At 62.9% G+C, this 18,200-nt stretch overlaps 1 protein-coding gene and 1 pseudogene across 1 annotated transcript; one reads left to right on the top strand and one right to left on the bottom strand.

Moving 5' to 3' along the window:
* Nucleotides 1–300: 300 nt before the first annotated feature.
* Nucleotides 301–4,600, bottom strand: LOC136302886 (Fc receptor-like protein 4). Its single transcript, XM_066206476.1, has 10 exons — nt 4,552–4,600; nt 4,016–4,036; nt 3,697–3,927; nt 3,193–3,456; nt 2,825–3,103; nt 1,349–1,651; nt 1,075–1,161; nt 663–684; nt 497–576; nt 301–410 (listed from the first exon to the last, which is right to left on the bottom strand). The coding sequence occupies exons 1-10, from the start codon at nt 4,598–4,600 to the stop codon at nt 301–303; spliced, it is 1,446 nt and encodes a 481-aa protein (XP_066062573.1).
* Nucleotides 4,601–8,241: 3,641 nt separating this feature from the next.
* LOC136302885 (Fc receptor-like protein 5) lies at nt 8,242–17,869 on the top strand (annotated as a pseudogene).
* The last annotated feature ends 331 nt before the right edge of the window (nt 17,870–18,200 follow it).

The raw sequence follows: 18,200 nt of genomic DNA, 5'->3' as shown, positions 1-18,200 counted from the left end.
ATTTTGGGCTGAAGTGTATCGAAACCAACCGTGTGCCCTCCTTGCACTGGGAGGGGGAATGTGCCGCCACTGGGACTGTGGGAGTACTGGGAAGGGAAAGGGGGAGCCCCTGGGTGTACTGGGAACAATGGGAGGAGGAATGGGGAAGCCGTGGTGGTACTGGGAGATGGAATGGGGAGCACTGGGTGCTCTGTGCACCAGCCCCTTCTCCTGACCACCACCTCAGGCTGGATGGCAACCACAGAAGCTCAGGGTGAGGGGATCCCCGGTGTCCCCCAGTGCCCCCCAGTTTCCTCAGTGTCACGGCACACTCTCGTAGATGTTGCTGGTATCCTGTGGTCGTCCATGGGGTCCTGGCAGCTCTGCATAGGTCACCGTGGTGTCCTTGGGGAGGGCAGCACTGGGGAGCCCTGTGAGAGACACTGGCTGGGGGGACCCGGCTGGGGGTGACCCCAGCGGGTGACATGTCCCTGTATTTCCCTGTCCCCGTACTCACCCCCTGCCCGCTCGGTTTTCACAACATGGGTGTACAGAACCTCCTCCTCCTCCGGGGGGGCCAGGGGCTGTGGATGTGCCCTGTGGGGATGGAGGGGTTTTGGGAGCACATGGAGGGTTCAGGGTGTGAGAGTAGAAGAGGGGTTGTGAATGGAGCCCCCACTCACCTTTCCTGCTTCTTCCTGGTGGCTGCAAAGGAGAGGGAAGGGGTGACTGTGGGATCCCCAGGGCCCTGAGCACCCACGGGAATCCTGAACCCACCACCAGACCCTCAATTCCCACAGGACCTCTGAGCATCTCTGGAGCCCCTCAGAACCCCTGAACCGGTGCCCTGAGCACCCAGAACCCCAAGCGCAGCAGGGAGGGGGACCCTCAAAAATCCCCCAGGACCCCAAAAGAAAACCCAACATTGCTGTGTGACCCTCCCACACCTGCCCAAATCGCCCAGGACACTCAGCCAAGGACACTGGGGGCTCAGCACAACCCAAGTCAGGAGCTGTGGGTACCACCCTATCACCCCTTCAGTCTGGGGGCTTCCCACCCCTCTCGGGGAACCCCGTCCCCCCCATGGTCACCCACCAATGCGGTGCCACCAGTGCCAGGCCATGATGACACCCAGGAGCAGGACCAGGAACAACAGGGAACCACTGACCCCTGCAGCCACTGCTGGGGACAAAGGGGAACACAGAGGGGTCACCCATCACCCCAGGGGTCCTGCAACCATTGTGACCTCAGGTGACCCCTCCTGTTTCCTGTTCCCTTTCTGTCACTGCCAGAGAGAGAGTGGGAGAAAACTGAGGTCACCGACAATCCGGGGGTGTCAGACCACCAGGGTGACCCCCTGTGAGCCCACCTGTGCCTCCATGTCCCCACGATGTCACCTCCAGGGCCAGCTCAGGGCTGAGTGCCCGGAACACGTGGTGCCCGTCCTGTCCCAGCTGGTTGGTGGCCATGCACTGGTAGGTGCCTGAATGTCCCACATCGACGTTCCCAAGCTGCAGGACAGGACCCTCGGCCACCTCCTGCCCATTGTGCAGCCAGGTGAAGTTGACAGGGGCTGAGCCCACCTGCACTGAGCAGTGCAGGGTCACGGGGTCACCTGTTTGCACCTGGTGTGACGGGAGACCTGGGGTGATGGTGGCATTGGCCACGGGAACTGTGTGGACAGAGACAGGGCTGATGATGGGGGGAGGGGCTGGCAGCCAGTGTTGGGCGGCTGGGACAGGGTGGATGAGGGTGGGATGAATTTTGCCTTGTAGAATGTGAGGGTCACATGGGGGCTGTTGTGCCTGGGGACACCAACAGACAGAGGGTCCCAATGTGGCAGTGGTTGTGGCCAACAGTGGATGTGGGAGGCAGGGATGCCATGGGTGCAATGAGGATGGAGTGGGAGGGGGATGGGGCAGGCTGGGGCAGGCTGTGGGTGGAATCACCCCAATCACGAGGGTCCCGCTAACCTGTGACGGTGACATGGAGTGGCAGTGATGGTGACCTGGTGTGGGGGATGGATGTTACAGGTGGGAGGAGAGAGCCACGGGTGGGATGTCCTGGGTGGGGGACGTGGAGCCCGAGGTTCCAGTCACATGGGACCATGATTTGCAGTGGCGGGGGCTGTGGCCTGGGATGGGACAGGGATGGTGTGGGGAACATGAGGGTTGGATGAGGTTGGCATGGGTGGGGTGGGGGTTTCCACAGGTGGGGTCATCACAAGCTAAGTAGTTCTGTTCCCCAGGATGGTGGTGTGCAATGGGGGCTCTCAGCTGCACTGTCCCCATCGCTGACCCGGCACTGGTAGTAGCCGCTGTCATTGTTCCCAATGTGCCACAGCTGCAGGTGGGCGCCGGTGCCAAGCAGTGCTCCTGAGCCCCCCTGGTGCCAGGTGAAGGACAGAGGACCTGTCCCTGTGGCTACTTTGCAGCTCAGCACCAGGCGGTCCCCCAGTGCCACCTGTCCCCCGGGGCGGCTGAACGCACAGGGACACTCCTGAGAGTGAGACCCTTGCTGGGGGACACAGGAGGGACTGGGGACAAAGGAAGGGTAGGGGACATGGGGAGGGGAAAGAGGGGGCTTAGGAGGAGGATGGAGAGATCTTCAGGGAGCAAGAAGGGCACCCAAGGAGGAGTGCAGGGACCCCAGAGAGGGATTAGGGTTACATGGGAGAATGGGGTTTGAAGGACCCAGGTAACAAAAGAAGATCAAAGGATGGAGCAGGGACCTGAGAAGGGATGTGAGATGCCAAAGAGGGATGGAGGTCCCCAGGCTGAGTAGGGGACCCGAGGAGGCTGTGGGGGCTCCCCGTGCCCATCCCCGCGCCCATCCCCGCACTCACTGCGCACCGTGACACGGAGCCGGGCGCTGCTCTTCTGCACGGCCCCCCCCTCGGAGCGCACCTGGCAGCTGTAATTACCCGAGTCAGAGACCCCCACGGCAGGTACCAGGAGCTGCGGTGACACCTGCGGGCCCCCCACCGACTGCCCGTCCCGGTAGAAGAGGTGCAGGAGGGGGGCTGGGGGCCGCAGGGGGCTGGGGGTGCTGAGGCAGCTGAGATTGAGGGGGGACCCCTCGATGAGCTCGGGGGGACCCTCCAGCACCGGCACCGTGAAGAGCTCTGGGAAGGAGAGGGGAGGGGGATTTGTGACCATGAGCCCCTGCGGAGGGGCTGTGGGGGTTCTGGGGTGGCAGTTGTGGGGTGCTCACCGTGCACTGTCACTGTCACCGGTACCGACTGCACCCACGGTGACAGCTCAGAGTTCACCCGGCCCCCGCAGCGGTAGCGGCCACTGTGGTTCAGATGCAGAGGGGACAGGGACAGCTCGATCCCACGGAGGGACCTCCTGACCTCCTTGAATTCATGGTAGAATCGCATCCCAGTGACCAACATGTCCCGAAAGCCCCGGCAGCGCAGTGTCACCGTGTCCCCCTCCAGCAGTGGCTGGGTCGGCACCTGCAGCACCAGCTGGTCTGGGGGACGCGAGGGTCCTGTCACACCAGAGGGATCCCGTTTTCATGGGGACCCCTCATTGGGGCACACAATATACCACGGGTCCCCAATTCCAGAAATAGGGTCCCCCCAAACTGGGATTGTCTGGGATGTCCCCATGTGCAGGGGACAAGCTCTGGTCACACCAATGGAGCGGAGTCCACCCAAAGCCCTCGGGGTCCCTGCAGAGGGCAGGTTGGGGACACCCAAACTCCCCTCACCATCTAAGATTCTCACAGAGGCGCTGTGCCCACTGCCAGGTCTGTTACACGTGTAGGTGCCACTCTCAGTGACAGTGAAGTGGTCGGGTGCCTCCAGCCACCAGCGCTGCCCATCCTTGTACCAGGTGGTGTCACTGGCGGTCCCCGAGCCCTGGCAGGTCAGTGTCACCCGGTCCCACAGCACCGCCGGCCTCCAGGGGGGCTCCACCAGGAGCTGGGTGGTCTGGGCACCTGTGGGTGACAGAGGACACCAGCCTGCCAGGGCCATCATGGGGCTGGGGACAGCGGGGTGGGGACATGGCATCTGCCGAGGACTCACCAGCGAGGCCGAGGGTCTGGGCTGGAAGGGAGAAGGGACAGGGCTGGGTGGGGACAGCAGCACCTGGGGGACATGGTGTGGTGTCTGTCCCCAGACTGTCTGCAGTGGGAACACTGGTGTAGCACAGAGATCTTGAGGACAGGGACACCTCAGTCACCCTGGGCTGAGGCAGGACATGGGGACACTGTGGACACCCCATTCTCCTACAGGTCACCACCACCATCCTCACAGCCCTGGTCCCATCAGCAACATCTCCATGGCCCAGTGCCCGTCATCCCATTGCAATGGCGCCTGTCTTCATGCCCCATCAGCATGGTACACGGCCCTTGTCCCTGTTCCTGCATCCCTGTCCCCCTGTTCATGTCCCCACAGCCACCCCACTCCTCTGCTCACACTGCGGTCCATGCCCATACACTGGCTCTGTGGGCCATGGGGACCTCAGGGGACACCCCAGCCCCCCTGTGCCCCCTCCCCACCGGTCTCTGCCCCACCAGGGCCCATCCCCGGGGTGTCAGGCCCGTGCCCGGGGCACTCACCCCACAGGAGCAGCGCCACCTTCCCGGCCATCCCTGTGTCCCCGGCCATGTGGACTGGCTGTCACTCGCTGCTGTGGCGGCTCTTCGGATGAAGAGGAAGGAAGAAAGGCCACACCTCCCCCCCCCATGTGTAGGTGGCCCTTGGTAGGGGCAGGGTGGGGGATGGGTGGAGACACAGCAGGGGACAGGCTGGGGACATTATGGGATAGTCTGGGGGCTCAGTGGGGGATGGTGTTCCCAGGAGTGGGGGCCTCAGGGGATGTGGGGAACCAGGGGTGGGTGTCCAGGAGAATGGGGGTCCAGTGGAATTGGGGTCTCCATGTCTCCGGTGATTCAGGGATGGGGGTTCTGCAGGAAAAGTTTTCCCCAGGGGTTTTTGGTCATGGAATATGGGTCCCAGAGTTGGGGGTCCAGGGGAGAAAAGGGGACCCTTGGGGAGAGTGGTTATGAGGGAAGAAGCAGCCCATGGGATGGGATCAAGGAAATGGTGGTCCTGGGCAATGGGAGTCCTGGGATGGGGGTCCCAGGGAGCAGAGACCAAGGGAATGGGGGTCCCATGGTTGGGTTCCCAGGGGAATGGGGGTCCCAGGGATGGGCAGTGGCTGGGTGGGCACGGGGGTCTCAGCTCCTGCCCTGGGTGCCTCAGATTTTGGGGTGACTCAGAGCCCAGCACAGCCCCCACAGTGTGCTCATGGCCAGGGGGGCACCCCAGGGTGGAGGCTCTGGGTCTGTGCCCCACACACCCCTGGGCTTTTCCCATCCCCCCATTTCCTGGCTCAGCCATCCCAGGGAACACCTGAGCAGGGAACGGTGGGGGGATCCCAGGAAGGGGCCAAGGGGGCTGGGGGGTGCAGGCAGTGTTTGGGGGCTGTGGGGGATGAAAGACTTTCACTTTCTCTTTTCTGCAGCAGAAGGAAGAGGCCGTTTATGCTGAGCTGAGGCCGTGGGTTCTGTCCTGGGGGGCACATCCAGAGGGGTCCTGCCCTGAGGGAAAAGGGCTCCCCTGCTGTGGTGACACCTGGGTCGTCTCGCAGGGTCTTGTCCCAGGGAGTTCCTCGTTCTGGGGGTGCCACGTCCTTGCGGATTCCTGTCCCAGAGGTGGCACATCCTGGAGGGCCCTGAGCATTCCCGCTGTCCCCAGTGGGTCCCAGTGATCTCTGCGCTGCCCAAACTTAAGGGGCCACCAGATAGAATCTTGCCCTGATGATGGTAAATGCCCAGCTAAATTTGGTCGAATTCCCTGATGCCCAATTACCTGAGACAAAATTATACAACCATGAAATAAAGGCAAAAACATTTTCCCAAAACACTTTTTTTCCCAATAAAAAATAAGCTCAGCAAAATCAAACTAACAATATAGAAAATGGTCTGGTTGATAGAATCCTTTTAATCATTGCCCTCCCAACTAGTCACTGACAATAAAAACACAAATAAATCCCACAAAAATGAGACTTTCTGGTTCCCTTTAAGAGCCCATTGGTGCATCCCACAGCAGCGTTTGCTTGTGGATAACACAGAGTGTGGAATCTCCCTGAGTGTCCAGCAGGTCCATGGGATTGTTCCCGGCCTGCTGGGCAGCAACCCAGCCCACAGGGAAGGCTTTGGTTGGGCCACATTTAGGAACTCTGCCCATTTTCCTCCTTCCCACCCTCAAACTTGATTTACTTCCCATGGCTTCTGCTCCCAACAGGGGAGAAACTCTGTCCATCCTTGGAACAGAGCACAGGAATCTGTGGAAATGCCCGTGTGTCCCTCAGGGTCTACTTCCCTGGGAAATGCACTCCACCCTGCCCTGAATTCCCCTGCCTGGGCACTTCCTGCTCCTGCTGGGACACCCCTGTTCCCCAGATCCACGGCTGGAGCCCCTGCTCAGTATTTCCACACTTTTCCCTCTCTTCTGGTGTCCACATCCAGAACACAAACATTCTTTCTGGGAGGTTCCAAAGGGCTGCAGGTTTTGTTCAGGAAGGAGGGTCCCGGTCAGGATGTTGAGCAGATGGGTGTGGGATCTGCAGAACTTCTGGGGCTCTCTCAGCCCCTTGCTGAGAGGGACAAAATGATCAATTGCTGCATTTCCGGACTGCTTCCCTCACAGCTGCCCCTGCAGGGAGGTTTGCAGCCAGCCCTGCTCTGAAAACCATCCAAGGCCCTCGCAGAGCCACTGCTTGGGCTCCCATTGGCTTTTGTGCTTCTTGCAGGGCCCAGCAAACCACAGCCAGGCCTTTTCCTGCCACAGAATTGTCACCTTTGCAGCAGCTCTCAAGCTGCCAGAATCAAAGCCAAGGGGGCGGGGGGAGCCTCAGGTCGTGGCTGCCACCTGGGGCTGGCCAGAGCAGGGCTGGCCAATGCCCATCCCTGTGCACTGGGGCTGGGCCATGGCTGGGCCCCGCACTTGGATGGCCACTGGCTTCAAGGAGGAGGAGTTGGGGAGCTCCTTCCTGCCTGGGGCTCCATTCCCAAGCTGCTCTTGCCGGCTCACATCCTGCAGGGGACGAGTGAGAATGGAGGAGTCTGGAACCCTCCTGGAGCTGCCATCACCCAGGACGGGACCCTCTTGGCCAGCATGTGTCCCCCCCAGAACAGGATCCCCGCAGGATGTTTCACTCCCAGAACAAGGAACCCCTGAACAGGACACAACCCTCCTGGATGACCCCAGAATAGAACTCTTCCCTCTGCACAAACGGCATCTTCCTTCTGCTGCAGGAGAGAGAAAGTGTTGGGGGGGGCAAAGCTGGATACCCCCATCCGCCACAGCCCCCATATCTCCTCCTGCTGGACCAGAACCCACTTTTCCTCTTCCCCAGAGTCACTTCAACCTGTTCCCTGCTCAGGTGCTCCCCAGACTCATCAAGCCATGCAACTGAGAGGTGTGAAACTGTGGGAGAAAAGAAGGAAATGGAAAAGAAGAGATGAAAAAGCTCCTGGGGGGCTGGGGAGACAGCGACCCAGAGCCACTCGGAATCTGCCTGTGGTGATCCCCAGGTCACCAGCACCTTGAGTGGGCTCTGCGTGGCTCTGGGTCACCCCAAGATCTGAGGTAGCCAGGAAAGGAGCTGCAATCCATGGACCCAACCAGCCAGTGCGCATCCCTGGGCCCCCCATTCCCCTGGGAACCCAACCAACAGACCCCCATTCTTTATGTTCCACCTCCCTGGGACCCCCATCCCAGGACTGCCATTCTCCAATATCTCCATGGCCCAGGACCCCCATTCCCAAGGAACAGTCTCCCCCAAATTCCATCCCCTACAATCCCTCTTCACCCATGGATTTGTTTCTCCCAGGACCCTCACATTCCCACATAATCCCCCATTCCCCCGGCACCTTCATCCCTAGGACCCCCATCCTATGACCCCAAATCCCTGGAGCCAACATTCTTCTGGGACTCCCAGCCCTGAGTCCCCCCATCCCTGGGACCCCCCATTCCCCTGGACACCCATCCCTGGCTCCGCAAACCCCTGAGCCCCCCACTTCTGAGAGCCCCATGTCCCACCATGTGCCACCCAGCCTTGTCCCCAGCCTGCCCACATCCTGTCCCCAGTTTGTGGCCACCCTGCCCCCACCAGGTGCCACCTACGCATGAGGATGAGACCTGACCACCCTTCCTTCCATCCTGGCCGAAGAGCCACCACCCAGGGGACAGCCGCCACTGCCAGTGTGCGACCGCCAGTCTGGATGGCCAGGGACACGGGGATGGCCGGGAAGGTGGCGCTGCTCCTGTGGGGTGAGTGACCCGGACACGAGCCTGACACCCCGGGGATGGGCCCTGGTGAGGCAGAGACCGGTGGGGAGGGGGCACATGGGGGCTGTGGGGTCCCCTGAGGTCCCCAAGGCCAGCAAAGCCAGTGCAATATGGTGACCAGGGCTGTAGGTTGGCTGTGGGTTCAGGAGATGGGGCAGGGACTGGAAAGACAGGAATGTGGGGAGAGGAATTATGGGGCTGTGGCAGCAGTGGGGACAGGCATGGGGCACAAGGATGATGGGACAGGGACAAGGGGACAAGCACCATGTGGATGGGCCGTGGGGACAGAGGCCTTGGGGCTGGTGGGGCTTATCTGTGACAGCATGGGTTGGCTGAGGTGTCCCTGTCCCCGAGAGGTCCATGCTACACAAGGACAGTTTGTGGCTAGGCCCCACACTCCATGTCCCCATGACATCTGTCTCCACGGGGCCACCCCACCCAGCCCTGTCCCTTCTCCCTTCCAGCCCAGACCCTCGGCCTCGCTGGTGAGTCCTCAGGGGATGCCATGTCCCCACCCCGCTGTCCCCAGCCCCGTGGTGGCCCTGGCAGGCTGGTGTCCCCTGTCACCCGCAGGTGCCCAGACCACCCAGCTCCTGGTGAATCCGCCCTGGACACCAGCAGTGCTGTGGGACCAGGTGACACTGACCTGCCAGGGCTTGGGCGCAGCCGGTGACACCACCTGGTACAAGGACGGGCAGCGATGGGGGCAGGAGGGACGCGACAACTTCTTTGTCACTGAGCGAGGAATCTACACGTGTGACAGACCTGGCAGCGGGCTCAGCCCCCCCGTGAGAGTCTTAAATGGTGAGGGGGGTACGTGTCCCCAGCCTCGCACCTGTGGGGATGCCCAGGGCTGTGGATGGGCTGGACTCCATGGGTCACCTCCTGGTGTGACCAGAGCCCATCCCCTGCACACGGGGACATCCCAGAGCATCCCAGTGCAGGGGGACCCTGTTTATGGAATTGGGGACCTCTGGTGCTCTGGCTGTGACCCAATGGGGGGCTCCATCAGGATCTCCCGGGCCTCCGCTATGTGACGGAACCAACATGTCCCCCAGACTGGCTGGTGCTGCAGGTGCCGGCGTGGCCACTGCTGGAGGGGGACACGGTGACACTGCGCTGCCGATTCCGGTGGGACATGTTGGTCACTGGGGTGCGATTCTACCATGTGAATGAGGAGGTCAGAAAGTCCCTCCGTGGGACTGAGCTGTCCCTGTCCCCTCTGCACCTGCACCACAGCGGCCGCTACCGCTGTGGGGGCCAGATGGACTCCGTGGTATCACGGGGGTGGCAGGAGTCAGCGCCGGTGACAGTGACAGTGCACGGTGAGCACGCCCCAGCCCCCAGCCCGACACCCCCAGAGCCCCTCCCTGTGGACTCAGGGTCACAAATCCTCCTCCCCTCTCCTTCCCAGAGCTCTCTCCGGTGCTGGAGGGTCCCCGCAAGCTCACCGAGGGGACGCCCCTCCATCTCAGCTGCCTCAGCAGCCCCAGCCCCCTGCAGCCCCCAGCCCCCCTCCTGCACCTCTTCTACCGAGACGAGCAGTGGGTGGGGGGCCCGCAGGTGTCCTCGCAGCTCCTGGTGCCCGCCGTGGGGGTCTCCGACTCGGGGAATTACAGCTGCCAGGTGCGCTCCAAGGGGGGGACCGTGCGGAAGAGCAGCGCCCGGCTCCGCGTCACGGTGCGCAGTGAGTGCGGGGATGGGCACGGGGAGCCCCCACAGCCTCCCTGGGTCCCCCAGTGCTACGTGGGTACTCCCATCTTCCTCTTAAACTTCTTCAACGTCTCCCCATCACTGCTCAGGTCCCCCTCCATGTCCTCCCATCTGGAGGTCCCTTCACAGCTACATGGCTCTCCACATCCCTCTCTGATCTCCCAGCTTGGTCCCCAGGTCCCATCATGTCTTTCCTGTGTCCCCATACCCTCCCAGGTGTCCCCCCCATCCCTCTTTAAGTGTTGTCTCCCTAAACTCCTCATCCTTTATTGGGGTTCCTCTCCAAGCCCCCTATAGCTCTGTGCCCTTTCTTCCTCACTGGGTCCTCCTGCCCTTCTCTGTTCTGCCTGCCCCCGCGGGTCCCTGAGTGTCTTCTGGTGTCCCCTCTCCCACAGGGGTACAACTCTCGGGTGTGTCCGTGTCAGCACAGCCTCCCGGGGGACAGGTGGCACTGGGGGACCGCCTGGTGCTGAGCTGTGCCGTGGCCATGGGGACAGGTCCCCTGTCCTTCACCTGGCACCGGGGGGGCTCGGGGACACCACTGGGCACCGGCCCCCGCCTGGACCTGCAGCATGTTGGGGACAATGACAGTGGCCAATACCAATGCCGGGTCAGTGATGGGGACAGCGTGGCCAAGAGTGTCCCCCTGAATGTCACCATCCTGGGTAAGCGGGACCCTCGGGCTGGGGCTGACCCAATCCACAGCACTCCCATCCCACCTCCCGAGGTGCCAGCCCTGTCTGTGTCCCCACAGTGCCCGTGGCCAATGCCACCATCACCCCCGGTCCCCTGTCACACCAGGTGCAAGCAGGTGACCCTGTGACCCTGCGCTGCTCGGTGCAGGTGGGCTCAGCCCCTGTCACCTTCACCTGGCTGCACAATGGCCAGGAGGTGGCCCGGGGTCCCGTCCTGGAGCTTGGGAACGTCAGTGTGGGACATTCGGGCACCTACCAGTGCGTGGCCACCAACCAGCTGGGACAGGACGGACACCGCGTGTTCCGGGCACTCAGCCCTGAGCTGGCCCTGGAGGTGACCCCTGGCACACCCTGGGTCACAGGTGGGCTCACAAGGGGTCACCGGGGTGTTCAGGATCCCCTGAGTTCAAGGTGACCCCAATGTGTCCCCCTCTGTCCCCAGCAGTGGCTGTGAATGTCGGCAGGACCCTCCTGTTCCTGCTCCTGCTCCTGGCTGTCATCGGGGGCTGTCACTGCTGGCACCGCTGGGGTGGGTGACAATGGGGGCGATGGGCGTCCTGGAGTGAGGGGAAGCCCCCAGCGTGGGGGCAGAGACAGGGCAGCACCCAGGGCCCCTGAGCTGGGGGAAACGGAGCCCACAGTGACCTCGGCTGGGTTGCTGAGGGTTGTGGGGTAAATTTGGAGGGTCTTGGTTGGGCTCCAGGGCCATTTTTGGGTGGGCTTTGAGGGACATTGGAATGGCATTGAGAGCTTCTGGTGGGTTTGGAGAACTCTTGGAGAGCCGTGCAGGGACGTTGGGTGATCTTTCTGGGGTCCCGTGGGAGTTTGGGGGGTGACCCTCCCTGCTGATCTTGGGATTCTGGGGCTCAGAAGGTGCGGGACGCTGGGGGAATTGGGGGCACTGAGGTGGTGTAGAAGTTCTGGGGGGTTCAGGGGTGCTTCTAGTGGCCTAGGGGACTCAGGGGGCTAGTGGGAATCAGGGCTCCAGTGGGGATTTGGGTGTCCTATGCGTGGTTGGGGCTGCCGAGGTCCCAGGAAGGTTCAGGGGTCCCGAGCTCCCCACGGTCACCCCCTCCTTTTTTCCTTGCAGCCGTCAGGAAGCCCCAGGACCGGTGAGTGGAGGGCTCCAGCCAGGACTCCCCTTTCCCCCTCCCCAGACACCCCTCAGATCCCCCTTATCCCCACAGGACCCCACCCAGTGGAGGTGGCAGTGCTGGACCCCCACATCGTGAGCACCGAGAGGGCAGGGGGTGAGTACAGGGGGACACAAGGAAACGTCACCCACGGGTGTCACCCTCCACCCAGGTCCTCACACAAGCAGTGTCACTCTCAGGGCCCCCACAGGTATCCCTGCGCCCCGCCCCACCTCTGGATCCACCAGTGACCAATGTGGAGCTGCTGGGAACCCACGCAGGACAGCAGGACCCCAGTGACATCTATGAGAACGTGCTGTGACACTGGGGGCACTGGGGGCATTGCCGGTCCCTGCACAAGGGCACCCCCAGTGTGTCGCCCCCGCCCACACCCGGCTCCCATGGGTGCCCACCGTGCCTGGGTGGGGGCCACGAGTGGGGGGTCCCATGTGGAGCTGCCCAGAGCTCCCCGTTCCAGTGCTCCCAGTGCTCCCAGTACCCCCAGGGACTCCCCACTCCCTCCCCCAGTGCCGGGCGGGCACAGGACCCTTGTCCCTCCCATTGCACCCAAAACGCAGCATTTTGATTAAACCGGGAGAAATGGTTTTTGTTTGTTCAGCTGTGCCCGGTCAGCTCGGACGGAGGAGGGTCCCGGTCAGGTTGTTGAGCAGATCCGTGTGGGATTTGCAGGATTTTTGGGGCTCTCTCAGTCCCTTGGGGACAGGGACAAAATGATCAATTGGGGCATTTCCGGACTGGTTCCCTCGCAGCTGCCCCGCTCAGGGGAAGGAGCTGCCGCTCCCTGTTTGTCCCCTCTCGGTGACACCGGCCAAGGGCTCGGGGTCCTGCGGCGGTGCCGCCCCGTGGCCACGGGCACCGATCCCGCAGCTGCCGAACCCCTCGGGCCGAGCTGGAGCCCCGGGACAGAGCTGAGGGCAGCCGGAGGTGTCCCCAAATCCAACCCCAAAGCCCGCCCCAGCCCCAGCCCTGCCCGGTGCCCCCCGGAGCCCCCCGGTGCCCAGAGCCCCGCACCCGGCGCTCCCCGAGCGGCGTCTGAGCCCCGGAGCTGCCGCGGAGCCTCCGCCGGGCGCGGCCCCGGGGCGGGCGGGGGGCGCCGGGACGGAGGTGCCGGGAGGGCCGAGGGGACCCGGGAGCCCGGGGAGGAGCCCCCGGCACGGCGGGAGCCGAGTCCCGGCCTCGGGTCACTGTCGCACGTCGCGGCTGCCATCGCGCTGCCAGGGCCGGGAAGCCCCCGCTGGAGCAGTTCCCGAGAGGGGAAGGTGTTTCACTTCTCCTTTTTCAGCTCTGAACTGAGGAATGATAAATTCAATTCATTTCCCCAAGTCGAGTCCATTTCGGCCGTGACGGAGCTCGCGGGCTGAGCCCTCCCTGCCCTTCTCCCAGGACAGGACGCCACCGGCTGGGCTGTGCCACCCCCAGGATGTGTCACCCACAGAACAGGGACATCCCTGAACAGGGACAGGACCCCCTGGATGTGTCCCCCGAGGACAGAACCCGCCCCTCCCTGACTCAGCACAAACGGCCTCTTCCTTCTGCTGCGGGAGAGAGAAAGTGAAAGTGTGGGGGGACACGGCCGGACACTCCCAGCCCCCAAACCCCCCACCTCCCCTCCAGCCCACACACCTCCTTTTCCCCTCCCCGGGTTCCCCTGCACCTGGTACCGGCTCAGGAGCTCCCCAGGGTTTATCAAGGCATGAACTGGGGGGCTGTGAAATTGAGGGACAAAAGGAAGAATATGGAAATGAGGAGAGGAAAAATGCTCCTTGGGGGCAGGGGAACACAGACCCAGAGCCCCTCAGAATCCACCTGTGGTGACCCCCAGCAAACCACGAGCACACCAGGGGGGCAGCTCTGGGCCGTGGGTCACCCCAAAATTTGAGGCAGCCAGGGAAGGAGCTGCAACCCACAGGCCCAGCCAGCCACTGCCCATCCCTGGGAGCCCCATTTCCCTGCCAACCCAACCATGGGAGCCCCCATTCCTTCTGCCCCCCCTCCCTGGGTCCCCCATCCCGGGAGTGCCATTCCTCAGGACCTCCATTCCCAAGGACCCCCATCCTGGGAATTCCAGCCCCTGGGACCTCCACTGGGGACCTCAGAGGACCCCACAGCCTGGGGACCTTGATTCCCCCAGGAGACCTATACTTGGCTTCCTACAGCTCCCAGCCTTCAAATTTTGGCAACACCGTGGCCCTACCGGGTCCCCCCCGTGTCCCCACCACGTCCCACCATCACCCACATGTCCCTCAGTGTCCCCAGCCTGCCCACAGCCTGTTCCCCCACCCTGCCCCCACCAAGGGCCACCTACACGTGGGGAAGAGATGTGAACTCGTTTCCTTCCCCTTTGTCCAAAGAGCCGCCACCCAGGGGACCGGTGGCCACAGCAGCGAGTGACAGCCAGTGCACGTGGCCGGGGACACGGGGATGGCCGGGAAGGTGACGCTGCTCCTGTGGGGTGAGTGCCCCGGGCACGGGCCTGACACCCCAGGGATGGGCCCTGGTGAGGCAGAGACCGGTGGGGAGGGGGCACAGGGGGGCTGTGGGGTCCCCTGAGGTCCCCAAGGCAGGGACAGGGTAACAGGGATGCAGGGACAGGGACAAGGGCCACATACCATGGGGATGGGGCATGAAGACAGGTGCCATTAGAATGGGATCATGGGCACAGGGCAATGACGATGTGGCTGTTGGGACAGGAGCTGTGAGGATGGTGGTGGTGTCCTGGATGAGCATGGGGTGTCCACAGTGTCCCCATGTCCTGCCTCAGCCCAGGGTGACTGAGGTGTGTCTTACCTCAACACCTCTGTGCTACACCAGTGTTCCTTTGGGGACAGTCTGCAGTGAGACACAGCACCGGATTCCCCAGGTGCTGCTGTCCCTGCAGGGCCACTCCCATCCAGCCCTTGTCCCTTCTCCCTTCCAGCCCAGACCCTCGGCCTCGCTGGTGAGTCCTCGGCAGATGCCATGTCCCCACCCCACTGTCCCCAGACCCATGGTGGCCCTGGCAGGCTGGTGTCCCCTGTCACCCACAGGTGCCCAGACCACTGAGATCCTGGTGGAGCCTCCCTGGACACCAGCAGTGCTGTGGGACCAGGTGACACTGACCTGCCAGGGCTCAGGGACTGCCGGTGCCACCACCTGGTACAAGGATGGGCAGCGCTGGGGACAGCTAAGATCCGGACACTTCACTGTCACCAAGAGTGGCAGCTACGAGTGTGACAGACCCGGCAGTGGGCGCAGCCCCCCCGTGACAGTCTTAAATGGTAAGGGGGGTTTCAGGGTCTCCAGCCGGGAACCTGTGAGACCCTGAGGGCTCTGGGTTGTCTCCACTCCATGGGTCACCTCCTGGTGTGACCAGAGTCCGTCCCCTGCACACGGGGACATCCCAGAGCATCCAGGTCTGAGGGGACTCTTCCCTTGCAATGGGTGGCCCCTGATGCCCCCCAGTGTCATCAGGACTCTTCAGATGCCCCCGGTGTGACAGGACCCCTCTGTCCCCCAGACTGGCTGGTGCTGCAGGTGCCGGCGCAGCCGCTGCTGGAGGGGGACACGGTTACACTGTGCTGCCGGAGCTGGCAGGACAAATCACTCACCAGTGTGCAGTTCTTCCATGAAGGGAAGCATCTGGGAGGGCCCCATGACAGGACCGAGCTGTCCCTGTCCCCCCTGCACCTGCACCACAGCGGCCGCTACCGCTGCAGGGGCTGGGTGGGGGCTATAATTCCACAGTGGAGGGAGTCGCAGCTGGTGACAGTGACAGTGTGCAGTGAGTGCAGGAATGGGGACAGGCAACCCTGACATCCTCCGAGGGCTTCCCCCCTCTACCTGCATCCTTCATCCCTCCCTTCACTCCTCCCTGCGTCACCCAAAATTTCCCAAGTACCTCCTTGTTACCCCATGACTGCCCGGTTCCCTCTCCACATCCCTCATCCCTCTCTCTGTCCCCCCACCCCTCCCTGGGATCCCACACCCCTTCCAAGGTCCCCGCTCAACCCTCTGGTTGCACTTCCGTCCCTGGGTCCACCCACCCCTCTCCAAACTCCACATCATTCCCTGAGTCTCCTCAGTCTCTTGTGTAGTCCCCCATCCCTGCCTGGCTCTCTCCACCTTTCCATGGGGTCACTCCATGGTCACCAGATCCCAACGCACCTCCCAGGGTCCACTTCTCCCTGGGGTCCTCTGTGCTCCCCTCCAATCCCCCCTCCTTCCCGTCTTGTGTCCTCCACCCATCATGGCAAGATCATCTTACCTGTTTCTCCCCACAGGGGTCCCCGTCTTGGGGGTGTTCGTGTCAGTGTGGCCCCCCGAGGGACAGGTGGCACTGGGGGACCGCCTGGTGCTGAGCTGCTCGGTGGCCATGGGGACAGGTCCCCGGTCCTTCACCTGGCACCGGGGGGGCTCTGGGACACCGCTGGGCATTGGCCCCTGCCTGGAGCTGCGCCATGTTGGGGACAATGACAGCGGCCAATACCAGTGCCGGGTCAGTGATGGGGACAGCACGGCCGAGAGTGTCCCCCTGAATGTCACTGTCCTTGGTGAGTGTGACCCTCAGGCTGGGGGTGGCCTCACCCACAGCATGCTCCAGGAAACTCTCATCCCCATGTCCCTGTCCCTCTTGCTGGCTGCCAGCCCCTCCCCCCACCCTCACCCTGTCTGTGTCCCCACAGTGCCCGTGGCCAATGTCACCATCACCCCTGGTCCCCTGTCACACCAGGTGCACGCAGGTGACCCCGTGACCCTGCGCTGCTCGGTGCAGGTGGGCTCAGCCCCTGTCACCTTCACCTGGCAGCACAATGGCCAGGAGGTGGCCCGGGGTCCCGTCCTGGAGATTGAGGAAGTCAATGTGGGACATTCGGGCACCTACCAGTGCGCGGCCACCAACCAGCTGGGACAGGACGGGCACCGTGTGTTCCGGGCACTCAGCCCTGAGCTGGCCCTGGAGGTGATCCCTGGCACACCCTGGGTCACAGGTGGGCTCACAGGGGGTCACCCTGGTGGTCTGACACTCCCGGGTTGTCGGTGACCTCAGTTTTCCCCCACTCTCTCTGGCAGTGACAGAAAGGGAACAGGGAACAGGAAACAGGATGGGTCACCTGAGGTCACAATGGTTGCAGGACCCCTGGGGTGATGGATGACCCCTCTGTGTTCCCCTTTGTCCCCAGCAGTGGCTGCAGGGGTCAGTGGTTCCCTGTTGTTCCTGGTCCTGCTCCTGGGTGTCATCATGGCCTGGCACTGGTGGCACCGCATTGGTGGGTGACCATGGGGGGGACGGGGTTCCCCGAGAGGGGTGGGAAGCCCCCAGACTGAAGGGGTGATAGGGTGGTACCCACAGCTCCTGACTTGGGTTGTGCTGAGCCCCCAGTGTCCTTGGCTGAGTGTCCTGGGCGATTTGGGCAGGTGTGGGAGGGTCACACAGCAATGTTGGGTTTTCTTTCAAAGTCCTGGGGGATTTTTGAGGGTCTCCCTCCCTGCTGCACTTGGGGTTCTGGGTGCTCAGGGCACCGGTTCAGGGGTTCTGGGGGGCTCTAGAGATGCTCAGGGGTCCTGGGGGAATTGAGGGTCTGGTGGTGGTTCAGGATTCCCATGGGTGGTCAGGGCCCTGGGGATCCCACAGTCACCCCTTCCCTCTCCTTTGCAGCCACCAGGAAGAAGCAGGAAAGGTGAGTGGGGGGCTCCATTCACAACCCCTCTTCTACTCTCACACCCTGAACCCTCCATGTGCTCCCAAAACCCCTCCATCCCCACAGGGCACATCCACAGCCCCTGGCCCCCCCAGAGGAGGAGGAGGTTCTGTACACCCATGTTGTGAAAACCGAGCGGGCAGGGGGTGAGTACGGGGACAGGGAAATACAGGGACACGTCACCCGCTGGTGTCACCCCCAGCCGGGTCCCCCCAGCCAGTGTCTCTCACAGGGCTCCCCAGTGTTGCCCTCCCCAAGGACACCACGGTGACCTATGCAGAGCTGCCAGGACCCCATGGACGACCACAGGATACCAGCAAAATCTACGAGAGTGTGCCGTGACACTGAGGAAACTGGGGGGCACTGGGGGACACCGGGGATCCCCTCACCCTGGGCTTCTGTGGTTGCCATCCAGCCTGAGGTGGTGGTCAGGAGAAGGGGCTGGTGCACAGAGCACCCAGTGCCCCCCATTCCATCTCCCAGTACCACCACAGCTTCCCCATTCCCCCTCCCATTATTCCAGTACACCCAGGGGCTCCCCCTTTCCCTTCCCAGTACTCCCATAGTCCCAGTGGCGGCACATTCCCCCTCCCAGTGCAAGGAGGGCACACGGTCGGTTTCGATACACTTCAGCCCAAAATGCAGCTTTTTGGTTAAACTGGCACAAGTGGTG

The sequence above is a fragment of the Chamaea fasciata genome, unplaced genomic scaffold (assembly GCF_029207755.1).
Source record: "Chamaea fasciata isolate MVZ Bird 193981 ecotype frontalis unplaced genomic scaffold, bChaFas1.0.hap1 SCAF_31, whole genome shotgun sequence".
Classification (NCBI taxonomy): Eukaryota; Metazoa; Chordata; class Aves; order Passeriformes; family Sylviidae; genus Chamaea; species Chamaea fasciata.
Note: the sequence above shows the minus strand (reverse complement) of the source record. Positions and strands in the feature narration are given on the sequence as shown.